Below are 24,851 nucleotides of genomic sequence, written 5' to 3' on the forward strand. Positions count from 1 at the left end.
AACTAATGTCTAACAACTCCTCTCTTAAATATAGAAATTTATATGCAAAGTAATAATAAAATAATATAGCATAACAATAAAATAATAAAATAATATATCATATAGCATAATATAATATATATAATATAATATATAATATAATATAGTAAACTACTTGAACTAATGTCTAACAACTCCTCTCTTAAATATAGAAATTTAGAAATTATTAAGGGCTGTGTGACAAATAGTGACAAAATATTTCTGCCCTATGCCACACTGTGTCTGGCAAAATATTACTAGAAAAACTGCATAATGAGCTTTCTACCTTAAATTTTAAAAAATACTAAAAATTCTAAAAATAGATAAGATAAAAACAAACAAATACCTTTGGAGGTGTCTCAGATCCTGGATATTCTCTCTGATCTAATTTCTTCCAGCGATCCATTAATTTGGTTACCATAGGTGTATTAAAATCTACTAACTGGAATCCTGTAACATTGGCTCCACCATGTATAAATCTCTCAAGAGAAATATCCTTGAATCCCTATAAAAATCAATATGACAGTTTGTTTAGTTTATTATTATACATTTTGTCTCTTCAATGGTAAAATAAATTGGTAACCAATATGATTTCTAATAAAGTGACGGCTAGAAACAGATGGAAGATCCAATTTAGCTGTTAAATTCTCTCATTCAAAATTTAATACATGACACCACATCAACAAAAGAAAAGGCAAAGATCACATGATCATCTCAATAGATACAGAGGAAGCATTTGACAAAATTCACCATCCACTCATGATAAAAATTCTCACCAAAGTGGGTATAGAGGATACATATATCAACATAATAAAAGCTATTTATGACCAACCCACAGCCAACATAATACTCAATGGTGAAAAGCTGAAAGCCTTCTTGCTAAAATCTGGAGCAAGATAAGGATACCCACTCTCACCACTTCTATTTAACATAGTATTGGAAGTCCTAGCCACAGCGATCAGAGAAGAAAAAGAAATAAAATGTATCCAAATTGGTAGGGAAGAGGTAAAATTGTCATTATATGCAGATGACATGATACTATATACAGAAAATCCTAAAAACTCCACATAAAAACTACTAGAACTGATAAAAGGATTCAGCAAGGTAGAAGGATGCAAGATTAACATACAGAAATCTGTTGCATTTCTTTACACTAACAATACATATCCGAAAGAGAAAGTGTAAAAAATAAACTTTCAAAATCACATCAAAAAATAATTAAAATACCTAGGCATAAACTTGACCTCAGAGGTGAAAGACTTATATCCTAAGAACTATAAAACAATGATAAAGGAAATTGAAGATGATTCAAAGAAATGGAAAGATATCCCATGCTCTTGGATTGGAAGAATTAACATTGTTAAAATGACCATACTATCTAAAGCATATACAGAGTTAATGTGATCCTTATCAAATTACCCATGCCATTTTTCATAGAACTAGAATGAATAATCCTAAAATTTATACGGAACCACAAAAGACCCAGAATTGAAAACCAATCTTGAAGAAAAAGAACAATGGTGGAGGCATAACCTTCCCAGATTTCAGACAGTACTACAAAGCTACAGTAATGAAAACAGCATGGTCTTGGCACAAAAAACAGACATATGGATCAGTGGAACATAATAGAGAGCCCAGAAATAAACCCACACACCTACAGTCAGTTAATCTTTGACAAAAGAGGCAAGAATATACAATGGAGAAAAGACAGTCTCTTCAGCAAGTAGTTTTGGAAAAGCTGGACAACTGCATATAAATCAATGAAGTTAGTATATCCCCTCACACCATACACAAAAATAAATTCAGAATGGCTTAAAGACTTAAATATGAGAAATGATCCCATAAAACTCCTAGAAGAGAACATAGGCAAAACAATCTCTGACATAAATTGAACAATGTTTCATAGGTCAGTCTCCCAAGGCAAAGTAAATAAAGGCAAAAATAAACAAATGGACCTAATCAAACTTAAAAGCTTTTGCACAGCAAAGGAAATCTTAAATAAGAAGAAAAGACAACCTACAGAATGGGAGAAAATATTTGCAGATGATGCAACCAACAAGGACTTAATTTCCAAAATAAACAAACAGCTCATACAGCTTAATAGCAAAAAAACCACAAACAACCCAATCAAAAAATGGGCAGAAGACCTAAACAGACATAATAGACATGTTTCCAAAGAAGACATACAGATGGCCAAAAGGCACATGAAAAAATGCTCAACATTGCTAATTATTAGAGAAATGCAAATCAAAATCACAATGAGGTATCACCTCACACAAATCAGAATGGCCATCTTCAAAAAGTCTACACATAATAAATGCTGGAAAGGGTGTGGAGAAAAGGGAACCCTCTTACACTGTTGGTGGGAATGTAAATTGGTGTAGCCACTATGGAGAACAGTATGGAGGTTCCTTAAAAACTAAAAATAGAGTTACCGTATGATCCAGCAATTTTACTCTTGGGCATATATCTAGAGAAAATTCTAATTTGAAGACATTTGCACCCCAGTGTTCATAGTAGCACTATTTACAGTAGCCAAGACTGGAAGCAACCTAAGTGTCCATCGACAGATGAATGGATAAAGAAGATGTGGTAAATATACACTATGGAATATTACTGAACCATAAAAAGAATGAATGCATGCAGCAACATGGATAGAACTAGAGATTATCATATTAAGTGAAGTAAGTCAGATGGAGAAGGACAAATATCATATGATATCAGTTATATGTGGAATCTGAAAAAATGCTACAAATGAACTTATTTACAAAACAGACTCAACAGACATAGAAAACAAACTTATGGTTACCAAAGGGGAAGGGGTGTGAGGGATAGATTAAGAGTTTGGGATTAACAGATACACACTATTACACATAAAATATAAACAACAAGAGCCTACCATATAACACAGGGAACTCTATTCAATATTTTGTAATAATCTATAATGGGAAAAATCTGAAAAAAAAATATACACACACATATATATATATACACATATGTGTGTGTGTATATAACTGAATCACTTTGCTCTACACCTGAAACTAACACATTACAAATCAACTATATTTCAATAAAAAATCTAATACCTGAGAAAATGATATAAATATTTCTAGTTCAGTTCAACTCAATTTAACAAGTATTTCTGAAATGTCTCTGAGTGCCTTTTATGAAGCATGGAGGAGGATACAGGAGATGAATGAAAGCATCAAAAAGTCTTCTGTTGAGGGCATAATTGCCCTCTGATGTAGATAAGCAGATATGTGTCTTATGTGAAAATGCATCTTATATCAAGGTATAATGGTACTCTGAGTCTGTGATGGGTAACATTTTTTAGGGAGGTTCAGTTTAATTACAAAGTGGTTTTAAAGCAGACAGAGATGGCGACTTGAACTAGAGAGGGTGAAAGCTTTGATTACATCAGTCACTACAACCCTCGTAGTCCTGGGAAATGGCAGTGGACAAGAAGAGAGCAAATAGGCCATTCATGTGTGATAGGGAAAAATATGGAGCTCACCAGGTAGAGTGAGGAAGGTGGCAGGAAAGGGTGTCATCTCACTTGGCCCAGAAGTAGTTATCTGAGTTTTAAAAATTCTGGAAAGTTATTTATTTTCTAACTGTATCTTTCTATCATCTATCTATCTATCTATCTCACTATCATCTATCTTCCATATAGTTTATTTTAGACCAGGCCCTCTTTTTTCCATTAAGAATTTAAGGTACATTACAAAAATACGCACCCAATTTTGTAAACAAATAAACAATCATAGGAAGAAGGCAAAAAGTGTATTACAGAAGTGAATTCATAAAACCAAATATATTAGCTCTGAGAAAAGTAAACCACACACACACACACACACACACACACACACACACACACACACACGAGTTTGAAGGATCTGTGCTTTCTTTCTTTTCTGTTCCCTCTTAGTATTTAGGAAACTTTCTTTTGAAAATGTGAATTTGATTCAGTCATGTTGAGAAAACTAAGGGAAAGTGTTTTATCTATGTATCTATGTATCTATGTATCTATGTATCTATCTATCTGTCTGTCTATTTATTTGTTTATTTATTGGTCAAAGTAAAATATGCAGCAGTGACCCTACAATATAGTAAGATTCAGGGAGAAGAGGAAGACCTAGTGTTACTTATCCTCCTGCATATGTCTCAGCCATGATTTTGGAAACTTCTCTGTGTTTTATTTTAATAACAAAGGAGACTGTCTTACTAGCCAATATATGCACATTACTTTCTGGCTATCCAAAAAGAAACAGACCAGTCTATTGGCAACTAAGGAAGGTTGCTATTGAAAGACCCAGGAGTGTGTATTCATAGTTAATATTGTTGCTGGGCTTATTAGGTACCAGGCACTGTGCTAAGCACATTCCACAGATCATCAATCTAGTTTAGTTCTCATAACAAACTTATGAGATAGATCTTATTATTAGCCTTATCTTACAAATAAGGAAACTGAGAATCAGTGGAGACCTATTCAAGATCTCTCAGCAAATACATATTAGAACCAAAAGACTCTTAAGTTTGTCTTTTTAACCCCATGCTCTTGTGTATTCTTACACAAATATGTGTTTTCAATTTTGGTATTTATCATAATATCCATAGGAGAGGCAGGGAGATACTGTAGGAAAAAACCCAGGCTTTGAATCCCACTTCTGTAACTTTCTAACCTTAGGTTTCCCACATGCAAAATAAGAATGATAATGCTAAAGCAGCTAGCATCTGGTTTAAATTCAGTAAATAATAGATATTATTAATTAATTCATTCAACAAATATTTATTACATGCTTATTAGATGCTAGCTAATTTGACAGTTCATCACTAATATTCTCATTTCACTGGGAAAGAAACTAGACAGCAGAAATCAAATCCATGTTTTTGAAATTGGAAAAACACTGTCTATCAATCTCTAGCTAGTAAAATGTCAGTTGAACATTTGTTTGTTTCTATGAGAAGATAAGGCAGACCCAGAGGCAGGAAAATAAATTCAATTTTCTAAAAGACCCAGTGATTCAACTATTGCATTAGCTGCTAATTGATGACATTTTATTTTATTTTAGCAGTGGCTGAAATAAAAGGCCTGCCAAGTTTTCTTTGATAGAGTTATCCCACAGCTGCAATACTCACAGGCAAAACTGCAGGCTTCAGAAAAATCATCTGATGTAAAGTCTAACTGATAAATAACAGTTCACATTTCTCTGATTCCATTCTGTTGCTATGCTGAAGGTAAAGGTGAAAATATTACCACATCTGATTATAAGCTCCTTTTAGCTATGATCTGAAAGAATGGTGGGTGGCTCAGTTAATTTTAGCTATGTCTGTTTGAGTACAGGCAATATTTTTTCCTTCATATATTTTAAAATAATTTTATATAGCAAATTGATAGGATCTAGATTGTGAAGCAGTTTTCTTGGAAACGGTTACTTTGGTGACTATTTAGATTTCAGTTTTTACCCAGAGAATATTTTGGAACTGAAAGTTCTGAGAAACACTGTAATAAAATTGTAACTCTACAATCCTGGGGCAGTGAGGGGAGGTGGTCAGTGGTTAAGTAACTAAGTAAATAATGTCCCAGAGGCAGAGGGGAAACCAAGGTAGAGGCCTTTTGCTTGTTGAAATGGGCTATTCAACAATGCTTGCATTTCACAATGGTTAGTGACATCCTAAGAAAATATTAATTTCCAACTTGGTTTTCCTTTTAATTTTCATTTAGAGTTCATACATCCTCTGGGAATAAGGGGGAAAGTGAAATTAATAAATTATAGAACTTCAGATATCCTGATGATTACTGATGTAAATTTATATACATCCATCACATCATAGGTGTTTAATAAATACTTACTTTATGTTTTTTCTAATTAAGATAACATTTCTGCTGTTTTGCATTTCAGGTTCACAGGTTGACTAAATCATACTGAGACCGCTCGGGTGCAGTTAAAAACAAGGAACCTTAAATAGAATGGGAGAGATTCTGTCTTAACACCTTTTAAAAATTAGGTTAAAAATTTACTTAAAGTATGTGGTTTTGATGATCATGTAGATAGATGGTGGAGTCAGACATGCTCAATGCAGAAAAGTTGAAAAATATAGGAAGCACCAAGAAAAAAGTAAAATAATGTCTCCAAATTAATGGAATCTTTAACTGGGGTCATTGCACTTGAGTAAAAACTTGCTAGACTCCAAATTTCAAAAATTGAGTTTTAGTCTCCATTCTTACTAACCAGACACCTAAATGTGGACAAGTCACTTTCCTCTCTGTATATTAATTTCCTTACTTTCTAAATGAAGAATGAATGGTGTGTGCCTGTGTGTGATGGTGTGGAATAGGTAAGGAATAGATTCTGTTAATTTTTAATGATATAACCTGAACATTCTATAATTTTATACTACTTTATGACAGAGCCAGGTGTTTTCCTAGATGTGATAGTAAATTTTAAATGATAGTAAGATTTTAAGAATGTGCCTTGAAGGAAATTTCCTTGGAACAAACATCAACAGTTCCTTATTGCTACTGTTGGCCGTATTTAAATCATCTGAGTGCTGGAGGAGAGATGAAGAATGCTCTGAATATAAATACAGAGATTGTTTGTAAGGCCAAATTTCCCCTTAAGGGTTGTATAGGAAATGCTTAAATGAATGGTCACTTTGTGGCTATATAACTTATTTACTAATCTTGAGTTTATTTATTTATTTGAATTTATTTATTCTTCGCAACTAGATAGCACAGAGCTTCAATCTTGATTTTGAGACTTAGGATGTGTGTGATCTTGGGTAAATTATACTGAACCCCATTTTCTGATCTATGTTTATCTATTTTGAGGATTAATTAGAAAAATTATAGTAACAAAATAAATACAGTGACATAAGCTGGGTGCTGGAGGATAAAAAGCCATTCAACACATAAAGAGTAAGGATAATGGCCCTTTTTATAAGGTCAAAAAAGACATTGTTCCTGCCCTTAATGATCTTGTGAGGTGCTAATGTCTCATTTGCCACTAGGCTACAGGAAGTTGGACAATACCTGGCACAGAGGAAGTATAAAATAATGATTTCATAAAGGAAAACAATGAATGCATTCTGTACTATTAGTGTACAGGGTGATTTTCGAACCCAGAAGAGTGGCTATCTGATTAGGTATATAAGGACAGCTTTCTAAAAGAAGTAACTGTTAATTAAGATTGGGTGGGGTAAGTGCCTCCTGGTGTAGAAAACAGCATAAGCTAAAGCTGCAAACATAAAAGCAACATTAGGTCTGGGAATTAATTTGGATTTAGGAAGGGACACATATAGGGTGGAGTGGGAGAGAGGCTCTTGAGTTAAGCAGGGATAAATCTTAAAGAGCTTTGTACATTAATGTAAGTAGTGTAATACTTTATCCTAAAGGATTTTAGTAGTGTGGTACTTAGATTTAGAATGCTTACTCTGATAGGAGATGGTAACAATGGGTGCAATTGCAGTATGTCATTTTGAGAGAAATGCAAGAAGTCAGTGGCAGGATGAGATGGAAGCAGGTAGAGTTTGAAAGACCAAGCGGTCTTTCCCTTTTATGAAGGGCATGAATTCTTTTACTGAATTTGCAGCCTGGAGCCAATGAAAATAATTTAAGCAGGGGAATGAAATAATCATACCTGCCTTTGAAAAATAACAGGGAGCAAAGTGAACAAATAACTGGAAAAGAGAAAGTCCAAGGGCAAAGTAGGCAAGTAATTTTCTTATTTAAATCTCTGTAAAACAGACTACATTGAACCACCAGATAGACAGTTTTCCTGTATCTAAGTTTCTTTGAAATTTCTAGAACAGAGCTTAATTGACTGAGATACCATATGCTTTCACCAGTACCTCTAGATGCATAAATAAAACATACATATACCCACATATTTTGGGCACCCCAGCCCTGGGGTCCAACACTGGGAAGGTGAATCCCCTTAGCTGATTTGGAAACCAGTGGCACTAACAGCAGGGCTGTAAGAAACATAGACTGCTCATGAAGAACACAAACACACTTGCTTACTTGTGGGAACAAGGAAGAAGAAGCAAATTGAAATAGCCTGGGACTCTGGTCAGTTACCCATGACTGCCGCAGCATGTGCCCTGGCCTACAATGAACACCTCCTCCAGCCCCTCTTGCTCCAGCCGCTCCCAACTAGGGCAAAGACTACCATAGCTGAGGAGAGTGCACAATTGGTGAAGATGGAGCTGGCATGGCATCTGAAAGGAGCAAGGGTGGCCATTACTGGTGTTTGTGAAGGTGGCAGATCAGGAGCAATATGGAACTCTGACTGGTGTGCCAAGACTGTCCCAACACATGTGCCAGCCCCCACCTGGTACCTATCCTTGTCCCTCTTCTCCAGCACTGCTCCCCTCTGGGGCAAAGGTGCCATTACTGGGAGTGGGGAGAGCACACACTTAGAGGAAATGGAACCAGCTCTGACCCGAACCTTGGGGTATCTGCTCCAGCAACTTGGGACCCAACACCACCCATGATAGGGCAGTGATAACCACTAAGCATCAGAGAAGCTCCAGATCACACTTGGCTCTGGATGAAGTCTCTCCATCATCAGCACCATCTCCTGTCAAAGTGATAGCTGCCAGTACATTCTGGCATGGGAAAAACATGAAACATGATCACTTCAGATCCAGACCTCCCACGAAAGCCACTGGGCACATGTAGGCTGCATTGAGATGTTCCCACACAAGGACACCCCTTGAAAACCAGGATAGGTAACTGTGTCACCCAGTTTTATAGAGAAAGGGAAAATTAAGCAAGATGAGAAGAAAGAGGAATTTGTTCCAAATGGAACAATAAGAAAAAACCCTGAAAAAACAACTAATAGAACAGAGATAATTTACCAGATAAAGAGTTCACAGCATTAGTAATAAAAATGCTAATGGAACATGGGAAAAGAATAGATGAACACAATGAGAATTTAATCAAAGAACTAAAAAATATAAAAAGAACCATTCAGAGCTGAAGAATACAATAACTGAAATGAAATATAGAAGGAATAACAGCAGATTAGGTGATGCAGAAGAACACATAAGTGATCTGGAAGATAGAATAATGGAAATCACCCAATCAGAACAGCAAACAAATTTTTAAAAATGAGGATATTTTAGGTACCTCTTGGACAACATCAAATGTACTATTACTGGCATTATAGGGGTTCCAGAAGGAGAAGAGAGAGAGAAAATGATTGCAAATATATTTTATAATATTGTGGCTGAAAACTTCCCAAATCTGAAGAAGGAAACAGATATCCAGGTACAGGAAGCGTAGAGAGTCATAAACAAGATGAACCACACAAGGACATATTATAATTAAAATGGCAAAATCTAGAGATAAAGAGAGGACTTTAAAGGTATCAAGAGAAAAACAAAGAATCACATAAAAGGGAACCCCCGAAAGGCTATCAGCTGATTTTTCTGCAGAAACTTTGCAGTCAGGAAGGCAGCATCATGATATATTTAAAGTGCTAAATAGGGAACAACCTACAGCCTACGATACTCGAACTGGCAAGATTATCATTCAGAATTAAAGGAGAGCTAAAGAAGTTATCAGACAAGCAAGAACTAAAAGAGTTCATCAATACTAAATCAATCTTACAGGAAGTGTTAAAGGGGCATATCTAAGTGGAAAAGAAAAGGCTACAACAAGAAGAACTTATAGGAAAAAACATCCCACTAGTAAAGAAAAATATATAGTAAATGCTGTGGATTACCCACTTAAATAAGCTAGTGTAATGGTTAAAAGACAGAAAAAAAGGAAAATCAACTATAACTACAACAAATAGTGAAGAAATGATATGAAGATGTCAAATATGACATCCAAAACACAAAATGTGGGGGAGGGGAGTAAAAAAGTAGATGATTTATAATGTGTTTGAACATAAGTGACTATCAGTTCAAAACAAGTAGATATAGTTAGAGGTCAGCATTTATGAACTTGATGGTAACCAAAAATCAAAAATCTACAATAGATACATAAAAGCTAGAGAGACCCAAACACTAGCATACCACAAAAGAAAATCATCAAACTACAAGGGAAGAAACTAAAAGAAAAGAACAGAGAACTACAAAACAAGCAGAAAACAAGTAACAAAATGGCAATAAGTACATACCTATCAATAGTCACTTTGAATGTCAATGGACAAACTACTACAATCAAAAGACTTAGGATGGCTGATAAAAGAACAAGACCCATCTATATGCTGCCTATAAGAGACACACTTCAGATCTAAAGACACACAGACTGAAAGTGAGGGGATGGAAAATATACTCACGAAATGACAAATAAAGCTGGGGTAGCAATATTCATATTAGACAAATCAGAGTTTCCAAAAAAGTCTATACCAAAAGACAAAGAAGGGTATTATATAATGATACAGGGATTGATACAAGAAGAGGATATAGCAATCATTAACATACACACACCTAAAATAGAAGCACCTAAATATATAAAGCAACTACTAATAGACATAAAGGAAGAAATCAACAATAATACAAAAACAGTAGGGAACTTTAACACCCAACTTACATCAATAGACAGGTCATCCAGACAGAAAATCACTACTGCAACAGAGGTTGTAAAATAAACATAGACCAGTTGGACTTAATCGATATCAACAGGACATTCCATACCAAAACAGAAGAATACACATTCTTCTCAAGTGTACACGGAATGTTCTACAGAATAGATGACATGCTAGGCCACAAAACAAGCCTCAACAAATTTAAAAGAATAGAAATTGTATCAAGCATTTTTTCTGAACATAACAGTATGAAACTAGAAATCAATTACAGGAAGAAAAATGGAAAAGACACAAACAAATGTTGAATAAATAATATGTTACTAAAAACAAATGGGTCAATGAAGAATTCAAAGAGGAAACCAGAAAATACCTTGAGACAAATGAAAGTAAAAATACAAATTTCCAAAAACAATGGGATGCAGTGAAAGCAGTTCTAAGAGGGAAGTTTTTTTAATTGTTAATTTTTTTTTATTTTTCAAAAATTTTTATTGTTTTTAAATTTTAACTAAAAAATTATTTTTATTTTTATTTTTAAAAAGTTTTACTCGAGTATAGTTGATTTACAATGTTGTGTTAGTTTCAGGTGTACAGTAAAGTAAATCTGTTATAACATTCACATATCCACTCTGTTGTAGAATCTTTTCCCATATAGTCTATTACACAGTATTGAGTAGAGTTCCCTGTGCTATACAGTAGGTCCTTATTAGTCATCTATTTTATATATAGTAGTGTGTATGTGTCAATCCCAATCTTCCAATTTATCCTGCCCCCCTTTACCCCCTGGTAAAAATCAGTTTATTTTCTATATTTGTAACTCTATTTCTGTTTTGTAGATAAGTTCATTTATAGCCTTTTTTAAGATTCCACATATAAGTGATATCATATGATATTAGTCTTTCTCTGCCTGACTTATTTCACTCAAAATGACAAGCTCTAGGTCCATCCACATGCTACAAATGGCATTATTTTGTTCTTTTTTATAGCTGAGTAATATTCCACTGTATATATGTACCACATCATCTTAATCCATTCCTCTGTTGGTGAACATTTAGGTTGCTTCTATGTCTTGGCTATTGTAAATAGCACTGCAATGAACACTGGGATGCATTTAACTTTTTTTTTTTTTTTTTTAAATTTATAGCAAAGTATGTACTATATTTTTATTTTTATTTTTATTTTATTAATTTATTTATTTTTATTTTTGGCTGTGCTGGGTCTTCGGTTCGTGCGAGGGCTTTCTCTAGTTGCGGCAAGTGGGGGCCACTCTTCATCGCGGTGCGGGGACCACTCTTCATCGCGGTGCGCGGGCCTTTCACTATCGCGGCCCCTCCCGTTGCGGGGCACAGGCTCCAGACGCGCAGGCTCAGTAGTTGTGGCTCACGGGCCCAGCTGCTCCGTGGCATGTGGGATCTTCCCAGACCAGGGCTCGAACCCATGTCCCCTGCATTGGCAGGCAGATTCTCAACCACTGCGCCACCAGGGAAGCCCTGCATTTAACTTTTTGAATTATGGTTTTCTCTGGATATAGGCCAAGGAGTGGGATTGCTGGATCATATGGTAGCTCTGTTTTTAGTTTCTTAAGGAACCTCCATACTGTTTCCATAGTGGCTGTACCAGTTTACATTCCCACCAATGGCATAAGAGGGTTCCCTTTTCTCCACACCCTCTCCACGTTTATTGTTTGTAGATTTTTTTGATGATGGCCATTCTGACTGGTGTGAGGTGATACCTCACTGTGATTTTGATTTTCCCTTCTCTAATAATTAATGATACTGAGCATCTTTTCATGTGCTTTTTAACCATCTGTATGTCTTCTTTGGGGAAGAATGTCTATTTAGAAATAGACATTTCTAAATGTTTATTTAGATCTTCCAACCATTTTTTGATTGGGTTGTTGGTCTTTTTGATATTGAGCTATATGAGCTGTTTGTATATTTTGGAGATTAATCCCTTGTTGGGTGCTTCGTTTACAAATATTTTCTCCAATTCTGAGGGTTGTCTTTCATTTTGTTTATGGTTTCTTTGCTGTGTAAAACTTTTAAGTTTAATTAGGTCCCATATGTTTATTTTGTTTTTGTTTTCATTACTATAGGAGGTGGATCAAAAAAAAAATCTCCCTGCGATTTATGTCAAAGAGTGTTCTGCTATGTTTTCCTCTAAGAGTTTTATAGTATCTTGCATAACATATATGTCTTTAATCCATTTTGAGTTGATTTTTTTTGTATGGTGTTAGGGTGTTTTCTAATTTCATTCTTTTACAGGTGACTGTCCAGTTTTCCCAGCACCACTTATTGAAGAGGCTGTCTTTTCCTCACTGTATATTCTTGCTTCTTTTGTCATAGATTAGGTGACCATAAGTGTGTGGGTTTATCTCTGGACTTTCTATCCTGTCCCATTGATCTATATTTCTGTTTTTGTGCCAGTACCATACTGTCTTGATCACTCTGGTTTGTAGTACAGTCTGAAGTCAGGGAGCCAGATTCCTTCAGCTCTGTTTTTGTTTCTTAAGATGGCTTTGGCTATTCCAGGTCTTTCATGTTTCCATACAGATTGTAAAATTTTTTTGTTCTAGTTCTGTGAAAAATGCCATTGGTAATTTGATAGGGATTGCATTGAGTCTGTAGATTGCTTTGGGTAGTATAGTCATTTTGAAAATGTTGATTCTTCCATTCAAGAACATGGTATATCTCTCAATCTGTTTGTTCCATCTCTTATTTCTTTCATTAGTATCTTATAGTTTTCTGAGTACAGGTCTTTTGCCTCCTTAGGTAGGTTTATTCCTAGGTATTTTATTCTTTTTTATGCGATGGTAAATGGGGTTGTTTCCTTACTTTCTATTTCTGAACTTCTGTTGCTAGTGTATAGGGATGCAAGAGATATCTGTGCATTAATTTTGTATCCTGCAACTTTACCAAATTCATTGATGAGCTTTAGTAGTTTTCTGGTTGCATCTTTAAGTGTTTCTATTAATAGTATCATGTTTTCTGCAATCAATGACAGTTTTACTATTTCTTTTCCAATTTGAATGCTTTTTATTTCTTTTCTTCTCTGATTGCTATGGCTAGGACTTCCAAAAATATATTGAATAAAAGTGGCGAGAGTGGACATCCTTGTCTTGTTCCTGATCTTAGAGGAAATGCTTTCAGTGTTTCACCATTGAGAATGATGTTTGCTGTGGGTTTGTCATATATGGTCATCTCTGCCTACTTTTTGGAGAATGTTTATCATAAATGGGTTTTGAATTTTGTTGAAAGCTTTTTCTGTATTTATTGAGATGATCATATGGTTTTTGTTCTTCAATTTGTTGATGTGGTGTTTCACACTGATTGATTTGTGGATATTGAAAAATCCTTGTATCCCTGAGATAGATCCCACTTGATCATGGTGTATGATCTTTTTGATGTGTTGCTGGATTCTGTTTGTTAGAATTTTGTTGAGGATTTTTGTATCTATGTTCATCAGTGATATTGGCCTGTAGTATTCTTTCTTTGTGACCTCTTTGTCTGATTTTGGTGTCAGGGTGATGGTGACCTCGTAGAATGAGTTTGGGAGTGTAATATTTTGGAAGAGTTTGAGAAGTATAGGTGTTAGCTCCTCTCTAAATGTTTGATAGTATTCATCCTGGGATTTTGCTTGTTGGAAGATTTTTAATCACAGTCTCAATTTCAGTGCTTGTGATTGGTCTGGTTATATTTTCTATTTCTTCCTGTTTCAGTCTTGGAAGGTTGTGCTTTTCTAAGAATTTGTCCATTTCTTCCAGGTTGTCCATTTTATTGGCATATAGTTGCTTGTAGTAATCTCTCACGATCCTTTATATTTCTGCAGTGTCAGTTGTTACTTCTCTTTTCTCATTTCTAATTCTATTGATTTGAGTCTTCTCCCTTTTTCCTTGATTAGTCTGGCTAATGGTTTATCAATTTTGATTATCTTCTCAAAGAACCAGCTTTTAGTTTTATTGATCTTTGTTATTGTTTCCTTCATTTCTTTTCATTTATTTCTGATCTGATCTTTATGATTGCTATCCTTCTACGAACTTTGGGGTTTTTTTTTTGTTGTTGTTGTTCTTCTTCTTTCTCTAATTGCTTTACATGCAAAGTTAGGTTGTTTATTTGAGATGTTTCTTGTTTCCTGAGGTAGGATTATATTGCTATAAAATTCCCTCTTAGAACTGCTTTTGCTGCATCCTATAGGTTTTGGGTCATTGTGTTTTCATTTTCATTTGTTTCTAGGTATTTTTGATTTCCTCTTTGATTTCTTAGTGATCTCTTGGTTATTTAGTAGTGTATTGTTTAGTCTCCTTGTGTTTGTATTTTTTACAGATTTTTTCCTGTAATTGATATCTAGTCTCATAGCATTGTATCAGGAAAGATACTTGGTATCATTTCAATTTTCTTAAATTTACCAAGGCTTGATTTGTGACCCAAGATATGATCTATCCTGGAGAATGTTCCATGAGCACTTGAGAAAAATGTGTATTCTGTTTTTTGTAGATGGAATGTCTTATAAATATCAATTAAGTCCATCTTGTTTAATGTGTCATTTAAAGCGTGTGTTTCCTTATCTATTTTCAATTTGGATGATCTATCCATTGGTGAAAGTGGGGTGTTAAACTCCCCTACTCTGATTATGTTACCATTGATTTCCCCTTTTATGGCTCTTAGCATTTGCCTTATGTATTGAGGTGCTCCTATATTGGGTGCATAAATATTTACAATTGTTATACCTTCCTCTTGGATCGATCCCTTGATCATTATATAGTGTGCTTCTTTGTCTCTTGTAATAGTCTTTATTTTAAAGTCTATTTTGTCTGATATGAGAATTGCTCCTCCAGCTTTCTTTTGATTTCCATTTGCATGGAATATATTTTTCCAACCCCTCACTTTCAGTCTGTATGTGTCCCTAGGTATGAAGTGGGTCTCTTGTAGACAGCATATATATGGGTCTTGTTTTTGTATCCATTCAGCCAGTCTATGTCTTTTCATTGGACCATTTAATCCTTTTACATTTAAGGTAGTTATCGATATGTATGTTCCTATTACCATTTTCTTAATTGTTTTGGGTTTGTTATTGTAGGTCTTTTCCTTCTTTTGTGTTTCCTGCCTAGAGAAGTTCCTTTAGCATTTGTTGTAAAGCTGGTTTGGTGGTGCTGAATTCTCCTCACTTTTGCTTGTCTGTAAAGTTTTAAATTTCTCTGTCCAATCTGAATGAGATCCTTGCTGGGTAGAGTGATCTTGGTTGTAGGTTTTTCCCTTTCATCACTTTAAGTATGTCCTGCCACTTCCTTCTGGCTTGCAGAGTTTCTGCTGAAAGATCAGCTGTTAACCTTATGGGGATTCCCTTGTATGTTATTTGTTTTATTTCCTTGCTGCTTTTAATATTTTTTCTCTGTATTTAATTTTTGATAGTTTGATTAATATGTGTCTTGACGTGTTTCTCCTTGGATTTATCCTGTATGGGACTCTCTGTGCTTCCTGGACTTGATTAACTATTTCCTTTCCCATATTAGGGAAGTTTTCAACTATAATCTCTTCATATATTTTCTCAGTCCCTTTCTTTTTCCCTTCTTCTTCTGGGACCCCTATAATATTAATCTTGGTGCTTTCAGTGTTGCCCCAGAGGTCTCTGAGACTGTCTTCAATCCTTTTCATTCTTTTTTCTTCATTCTGCTCTGCAGTAGTTATTTCCACTATTTTATCTTCCAGGTCCCTTATCCGTTCTTCTGTCTCAGTTATTCTGCTATTGATTTCTTCTAGAGAATTTTTAATTTCATTTATTGTGTCATTCATCATTGTTTGTTTGCTCTTTAGTTTTTCTAGGTCCTTGTTACACATTTCTTGTATGTTCTCCATTCTATTTCCAAGATTTTGAATCATCTATACTATCATTACTCTGAAGTCTTTTTCAGGTAGACTGCCTATTTCCTCATCATTTGTATGGTTTGGTGGGCTTTTCCTTACTCCTTCATCTGCTGTGTGTTTCTCTGTCTTCTCATTTTGGTTAACTTACTGTGTTTGGGGTCTCCTTTTCACAGTCTGCAGGTTTGTAATTCTCATTGTTTTTGGTGTCTGCCTCCAGTGGCTAAGGTTGGTTCAGTGGCTTCCTGCTGGAGGGGACTGGTGCCTGTTTTCTGGTGGATGAGACTGGATCTTGTCTTTCTAGTGGACAGGACCATGTCCAGTCATGTGTTTTGGTGTGTCTGTGACCTTATTATGATTTTCGGCAGCCTCTTTGCTAATGGGTGTGGTTGTGTTCTTCTCTTGCTAGTTGTGTGGCATGGGGTGTCCAACACTGTAGCTTGCTGTTCCTTGAGTGGAGCTGGGTCTAGCCTTGAGATGGAGATCTCTGGGAGAGCTTTCTCCATTTGCTATTATGTGGAGCTGGGATGTCTCTGGTGGACAAATGTCCTGAATGTGGCTCTCCCACCTTAGTGGCACAGACCTGACACCCAGCTGGAGCACCAAGACCCTGTCAGCCACATGGCTCAGAACAAAAAGGAGGAAAAAAAGAAAGAAGGAAAAAAAATAAAATAAATTTATTAAAATAAAATGTTTTTATTTTAAAAATTAAAAAATGATAAAAAAAGAAAGAAGAGAGCAACCAAACAAATAAACAGATCCACCAATGATACCAAACCCTAAAATTATACTAAAAAACAAAATAGGAAAGGGACAGACAAAACCCTAGGACAAATGGTAAAAGGAAAGCTATACAGACAAAATCACACAAAGAAGCATACAAATATACACTCACAAAAAGAGGAAAAGGAAAAAAATATATATACCTATATTAAAAAAAAAGGAAGAGAGCAACCAAATCAATAAACAAATCTACCAATGATAATAAACTGTAAATACTAAACTACGATAAACATAAAACCAGAAACAAGTTAGATGCAGAGAGCAAACCCCAAATCTACAGTTGCTCCCAAAGTCCACCACCTCAATTTTGGGATGATTCATTGTGTATTCAGGTATCCAGTGATGCAGTGTACATCAAGTTGATTGTGGAGATTTAATCTGCTGCTCCTGAGGCTGCTGGGAGAAATTTCTCTTTCTCTTCTTTGTTTGCACAGCTCCTGGGGTTCAGCTTTGGATTTGGCCCCACCTCTCCATGGAGGTCACCTAAGGGTGTCTGTTCTTCACTCAGACAGGACGGGATTAAAGTAGCAGCTGAGTAGGAGGCTCTGGCTTACTTAGGCCAGGGGGACAGAGGGGTATGGAATGCTGGGTGAACTTGAGGTGGCAGAGGCCAGTGTGATGTTGCAACAGCCTGAGGCACACTATGTGTTCTCCTGGGGAAGTTGTCCCTGGATCACAGGACCCTGGCAGTGGCGGGCTGCAGAGGTTCCCAGGGGGGGATTTGTGGATAATGACCTGTGCTTGCACACAGGCTTCCTGGTGGCTGCAGCAGCAGAGTTAGCATTTCATGACTGTCTCTGGTGTCTGTGCTGATAGCTGCGGCTCGTGCCCATCTCTGGAGCTCGTTTAGGTGGTAATCTGAATCTCCTCTCCTAGCGCACCCCAAAACAATGGTTTCTTGCCTCTTAGGCAGTTCCAGACATTTTCACGGGCTCCCTCCCAGCTAGCAGTGGTGCACTAGCTCCCTTCAGCCTGTATTCATGCAGCCAACCCCAGTCTTTTCCCTGGGATCTGACCTCCAATGCCCAAGCCTCAGCTCCCAGCCCCCACCCACCCTGGTGGGTGAGCAGACAAGCCTCTCAGGCTAGTGAGTTCTGGTCAACACCAATCCTCTGTGTGGGAAACTCTCCACTTTGCCCTGTGCACCCATATTGCTGTGTTCTCCTCTGTGGCTCCAAAGCTTTGCCCACGCCCACCCCCTGTCTCCACCAGTGAAGGGGATTCCTAGTGTGTGGAAACTTTTCCTCCTTCACAGCTCTCTCCCAGAAGTGCAGGTCCCATCCTTATTCTTTTGTCTCTGTTTTTTTCTGTTTTCTTTTGCCCTACCCATGTACGTGGCGAGCTTCTTGCCTTTTGGGAAGTCTGAGGTCTTCTGTCAGCATTCAGTAGGTGTTCTATAGGAGTTGTTCCACATGTAGATCTATTTCTGATATATTTGTGCAGAGGAAGATGATCTCCACGTCTTACTCCTCTGCCATCTTTAAGGTCTTCCCGTTTATTAATTTTCTGTTTGAATGATCTATCCTTGGGTGTAAGTAGGGTGTTGAAGTCCCTTACGATTAGTGTGTTACTGTTGATTTTCCCTTTTATGACTGTTAGCATTTGCCTTTATATTGAGGTGGTCCTATGTTGGGTACATATATATTTACAATTGTTATGTCTTCTTGGATTGATCCCTTGATGTGATGTCTTTCCTTGTCTCTTGTAACAGTCTTTATTTTAAAGTCTATTTTGTCTGATATGACTATTGCTACTCCAGTTTTCTTTTGATTTGCATGAAGTGTCTTTTTCCATCCTCTCACTTTCAGTCTGTATTTGTCCCTAGGTCTGAAGTGGGTCTCTTGTAGACAGCATATATACGGGTTTGTTTTTGTATCCATTCAGCCAGTGTGCATCTTTTGGTTGGATCATTTAATCCATTTACATTTAAGGTAGTTATCATTATGTATGTTCCTATTTCCATTTTCTTAATTGTTTTGGATTTGTTTTTGCTGGTCATTTCCTTCTCTTCTGTTTCCTGTCTAGAGAACTTCCTTTAGCATTTGTTGTAAAACTAGTTTTGTGGTGCTGAATTCTCTTAGTTTTGTTTGTCTGTAAAGTTTTTTATTTCTCCGTCAAATCTGAATAGAGCCTTACTAGTTAGAGTATTCCTGGTTGTAGGTTTTTCCCTTTTATCACTTTAAATATAGCATGCCACTCCTTCTGGTCTGCAGAGTTTCTGCTGGATAATCAGCTGTCAACCTTATGGGGATTCCCTTGTATGTTATTTGTTGCTTTTCCGTTGCTGCTTTTGATATTTTTTCTTTGTATTTAATTTTTGTTAGTTTGATTAATATATATCTCAGTATGTTTCTCCTTTGGCTTATCATAGATGGGATTCTCTGCGCTTCCTTGACTTGGGTGACTATTTCCTTTCCCATGTTAGGGAAGTTTTTGAATATAATCTCTTCAAATGTTTTTTCAGACCTTTCTCTTTCTTTTCTTCTTCTGGGACCTTTGTAATTTGAATGTTTGTGCATTTAATGTTGTGCCAGATGTCTCTAATACTGTCCTCATTTCTTTTTATTCTTTTTCTTTACCGTCTTCTGTGCCAGTGATTTCCACTATTCTGTCTCCCAGCTTCCTTATTCTTTCTTCTGCCTCAGTTATTCTGCCATTGCTTCCTTCTAGTGTATTTTTCATTTCAGTTATTGTATTGTTCATCACTGTTTGTTTGTTCTTTAGTTCTTCTATGTCCTTCTTAAACATTTTTGTATCTTCTGGATCCATGCCTCCATTCTTTTTCTGAGATCTTGGGTCATCTTTCCTATTATTACTCTGAATTCTTTTTCACGTTTATTGCCTGTCTCCTCTTCATTTAGTTGCTCTTGTAAGTTTTGGGATTGCTCCGTCATCTGCAACATATTTCTTTGTTGTATTTTTTTTGTTTAACTTACTGTGTTTGTGGTTTCCTTTGCAGGGTTGTAGTTCCTCTTGCTTCTGGTTTCTGTCCCCTGGTGGGTGAGTTTGATCCAGAGCCTTGTGTAGGCTTCCTTTTGGGAGGGACTGGTGCCTGTGCTCTGGTGGGTTGAGATGGGTCTTGTCCCTCTGGTTGGCAGGGCTGTGTCAAGAGGTGTGTTTTGGTGTGTCTGTGAGCTTAGTATAACTTTAGGCAGGCTGTCTGCTGATGGGTGGGTTTCTGTCCTGTCTTGCTGGTTGTTTGGCCTGAAGGATCCAGCACTGTAGCTTGCAGGCTATTGCATGGAGGTGGGCCTTGGTGCCAAGGTGAGGAATCCTGGGAGAGCTCACACATATTAATATTCTCTGGGGCCAGGAATTCTCTGGGCGTCCAGCAGCCAGGACTTGGCACTCCCACCACAGGGCTCAGGTTCGACCCCTGGTTGGGGAGCCAAGACCCCACAAGCCACCCAACACGGCAAAAAAAAGAAAAGAAAGCAAACAAACAGAAAATAAGACAAACAATAAAAACAATACCAAACAAACAAACAAAACAAATGAGAAACAAAAAAGTAAACAAAAACCAGACACATAAAAAGACAACAAAGGAAAATAGAAAAAAATAGAAACAATAAAGGAACAAAAAACCAAAGCAACATCAAAGAAAAATCGAAACAAAAAATAAAATAAAAATGGAAAAATAAAAAATATACTAAAATTAAAAAATAAATAAATAAATAAAACAACAAAACAAAACAAAACAAATTCCCTAGTGTCTCCACTATCAGTGTCCTTTCCCCCACTGTGAGCCACAGCCAACCCCTACCTCCCCATGAGGCCCTCTTGGTAAGTCTCTGGATCTGCTGTGGGTACTGTGGGGGCAGCTCAGACTCTGACTTGGTGCAACTCCCACGTGTACATGCTCCCAAAGTCCACAGCTGCTAAAACTAGACTGATCTCAGTTGTGGGAGCACTTGTTTTCCATTCAGATATTCCACAGATGCTGGGTTTACCAAGCTGATCACAGGTATTTAATCTGCAGCTTGTGCAGCTGCATGGAGAGATTTCAGTTCTTCTTCCTTAGTCACATAGCCCCTGGGGCTCAGCTTTGGTTTTGGCCCCTCCTTTGCATATGGGCCACCCTCAGGTGCCTGCTCCCCACCCAGGCAAGAGGGGGCAAAGTCAGCAGCTGACTGAGGTACTCTTGGTTGCTTAGGTGGAAGGGCAAGAGGCAGTGACTGATGGGGGCATGCATGCTTGCTTAGGGGGGAGAGGGATAAGGTGGCAATGACTAGGGCTTGTGTGCTCACTCTGCTGGGACCCCCCTCTAGTGCCTGTGGACACAGGGGTTGGCAGGAGGTGGTTACAGAGTGGGGCAAACATGCTAGCTCAGGCATGAAGGAGACAAGGCAGCAATGACTGAAGCATGAGTGTTCACTCTGGTGGAAGACCCTCTCAGTGCCTATGGAGGCAAGGGCTGGCATGTGAGGAGAGAGGCCGTGATGGCAGCCCTACCCCTTGCACACAACTCAACAATGGTGCCTTGCTTCAATGGCAGTCCATGTTTCCTCCAGGAGCATTCCCATTTGTGGAGCTCCTCACTCCTGTCCCCTCAGGCTGTCTCCACGCAGCAGAGCTCCTCACCCTTGTCCCTTTGGGCTGACTCCATGCAGCCAACAGCAGTCCTCTCCTCAGGTCTGCTCTCCTAACCTGACACTTCAGCACTCAGACCCTGCCTCAGGCTGGGGATTGCAGGGCTGTGGTGCAGACTGTCCATGAAAGTCTTGCTCTGTCCTGCCTGTCACAGACTGGCTGCTGCACTTTCATCCAATAACCTCTGAAAACCTCCCCGCCATTTCAGCTGATCTCGCTGCTGGTAAGGGGGCCTACCTGGTTGCAGTAACCTCTCCTCTCCTTCAGCTCTCCCCCAAGGATGAGGGCCCTATCCGTTTCCTCTTTTCTTTTTCTTCCCTTTCTCTCCTTCATCTTACCCAGTTATGTGGGGAATTTTTCTTGTCCTTTAAGGTGTCTGAGGTCCTCTGCTAGTGTTCAGCAGGTGTCCTGTGTGAATTGTTCCACTTTTAGATGTATTCTTGATGTACTTGTTGGGAGAGGTGAAAGCCAGGTCCTCCTAACACGCCATCTTGACCTCTCTCCATAAATCCTTGTTTAATGCCTCTAAGAGGGAAGCTTATAGCAATACAGGCCTACCTCAAGAAAAATCTCAAATGAACAACCTAACCTACTATCTAAAGTAATTAGAAAAAGAACAAACAGAGCCCAAAGTCAGCTGAGGATGATAATAATAAAGATTAGAGAGAAAACAAATAAAATAAAGACCCAAGAAACAATAGAAAAGATTAATAAAACCAAGAGCTATATTTTTTTGAAAAAAATATAAAAATTGATAAACATTTAGAGAGGCTTATCAAGAAAAAATTAAAGACAGGACCTAAATAAACAAAAAAGAAATGAAAGAGGAGAAATTACAACTAATATCATAGAGATAAAAGAATCATAAAATAATACTATGAACATTTATATGTCAACATTGGACAACCTAGAAGATATGGATAAATTTCTAAATACATATAATCCAAGAGTGAATCAGAAGGAAACAGAAAATATGAACTGACCAATCACTAGTGGTGAAATTGAATAGTAATCGAAAAACTCTCAGCAAACAAAAAAGTCCAGGACAAAACTGCATCACAGGGGAATGCTACCAAACATGAAAAGAAGAGCTCGTACCTTTCCTTCTCAAACTATTCCAAAAAATTGAAGAGTAGGAAATACATCCAAATTCATTCTACAAGGCCACCATTACACTGATACCAAAATCAGACAAAGTTACTACAAAAAAAGAAAATTACAGCCAATATCTTTGATGAATATAGATGCAAAATTCCTCAACAAAATATTAGCAAACCGAATTCAACAATATATAAAAAGGATCATATAACATGATCAAGTAGGATTTATTCCAGAGATGCAAAGATGGCTCAATATTCACAGGTCAATAAATATGATTTACCATATTAACACAAGGAAGGATAAAAATCACATGATCATCTAAATAGACTCAGAAAATTATTTTTGAGAAATTCAGTAACTGTTAATGATAAATTTGGTATGGAAGTAACTTATCTGAAAATAATGAAGGCCATATATGATAATAAAAGAACTAATATCATACTCAGTGGTGAAAAAGTAAAAGCTTTTCCTCTAATATCCAGAATAGGACAAAGATACCTACCCTCAACTTCTATTTAACATAGTGTTGGAAGTCCTAGCCACAGCAATCAATAAAAGGCATCCACATTGGAAGGGAAGAAGTAAAATTGTCACTATATGCAGGTGCTATGAAACTATATATACAAAACCCTAAAGTTCCCACCAAAAAACTATTAGAACTAATAAATGAATTCAGGGAAGCTGTAGAATACAAGATTAATATACAGAAATCTGTTCCATTTCTTTACACTAATAATTAAATTTTAGAAAGCAAGCAAGCAAATAATCCCATTTAAAATTGCAACAAAAAGAATAGAATACCTAGGAATAAACTTAACCAGGAAGTGAAAGACCTATACTCAGAAAACTGTAAGATGCTAATGAAGGAAATGGAAGGTGATACAAAGAAATGAAAAGATATTTCAAATTCATGACTTGGAAAAATTAACATTGTTAAAATGAACACACTACCCAATGCAATCAACAAATTTAATGCAATCCCTATCAAAATATAATGACATTTTTCACAGAACTACAACAAATAATCCTTAAATTTATATGGAACCACAAAAGACTCTGAATAACAAAAGCCACCTTGAGAAAAAAGAAGAAACCTGAAGGTATCACACTCCCTGACTTCAGACTAAAATACAAAGATGAAGTAATCAAAACAGTATGGTACTGGCACAGAAACAGACACATAGATCAATAGAAAAGAATAGGGTCCAGAAATAATTCCACAAACTTATGGTCAATTAATCTACGACAAAGGAGGCAAGAGTATAAAATGGGAAAAAGACAGTCTCTTCAATAATGGTGCTGGGGAAAACTGCACAGTTACATGTATAAAATAATGAAACCAGAACATTTTCTCACACTGTATATGAAAATAAACTCAAAATGGATTAAAGACATAAAGGTAAGACTGAAAACCAGTCTTGAAAGAAAATACAGGCAGACCACTCTATGACATAAATCACAGCAATATTTTGGGGGCCCATCTCCTAAGACAAAGTAAACAAAAGCAAAAATAAACAAATAGGGACTAATTCAACTTAAAAGCTTTTGACAGCAAAGGAAACCATCAATAAAATAAAAAGACAACCTTCTGAATGAGAGAAAATACTTACAAATGCTATGACCAGAAAGGGTTAATATTCAAAATATAAAGATAGCTGATACAACTCAACACTAAAAAACTAAACAAACCATTTAAAAAATGGGTAGAAGACCTGAATAGACAATTTTTAAAACAAGATGTAGACATGGTCAACAGGCACATGAAAACATGCACAACATCACTAATCGTCAAAGAAATGAAAATCAAAACCACAAGGAGATATTACCTCACACCTCTCAGAAAGGCTGTTGTAAAAAAGACCACAAATGACAAATGTTGGCAAGGATGTGGAAATAAGGAAACCCTAAAACACTGTTGGTGGGAATGTAAATTGGTATAGCCACTATGGAAAACAGTATGGAA

The 24,851-nt window shown here is 36.8% G+C and overlaps 1 protein-coding gene across 1 annotated transcript in view; it reads right to left on the minus strand.

Moving 5' to 3' along the window:
* GRIA4 (glutamate ionotropic receptor AMPA type subunit 4) overlaps positions 1-24,851 on the minus strand; it is a 529,834-nt gene that overhangs the window by 96,819 nt on the left and 408,164 nt on the right. The window contains exon 7 of the mRNA XM_036860032.1: positions 365-523. Within this exon, the coding sequence (XP_036715927.1) occupies positions 365-523 (159 nt within the window). The remainder of the gene's footprint in view (positions 1-364; positions 524-24,851) is intronic.

The sequence above is a fragment of the Balaenoptera musculus genome, chromosome 8, assembly GCF_009873245.2.
Source record: "Balaenoptera musculus isolate JJ_BM4_2016_0621 chromosome 8, mBalMus1.pri.v3, whole genome shotgun sequence".
Classification (NCBI taxonomy): Eukaryota; Metazoa; Chordata; class Mammalia; order Artiodactyla; family Balaenopteridae; genus Balaenoptera; species Balaenoptera musculus.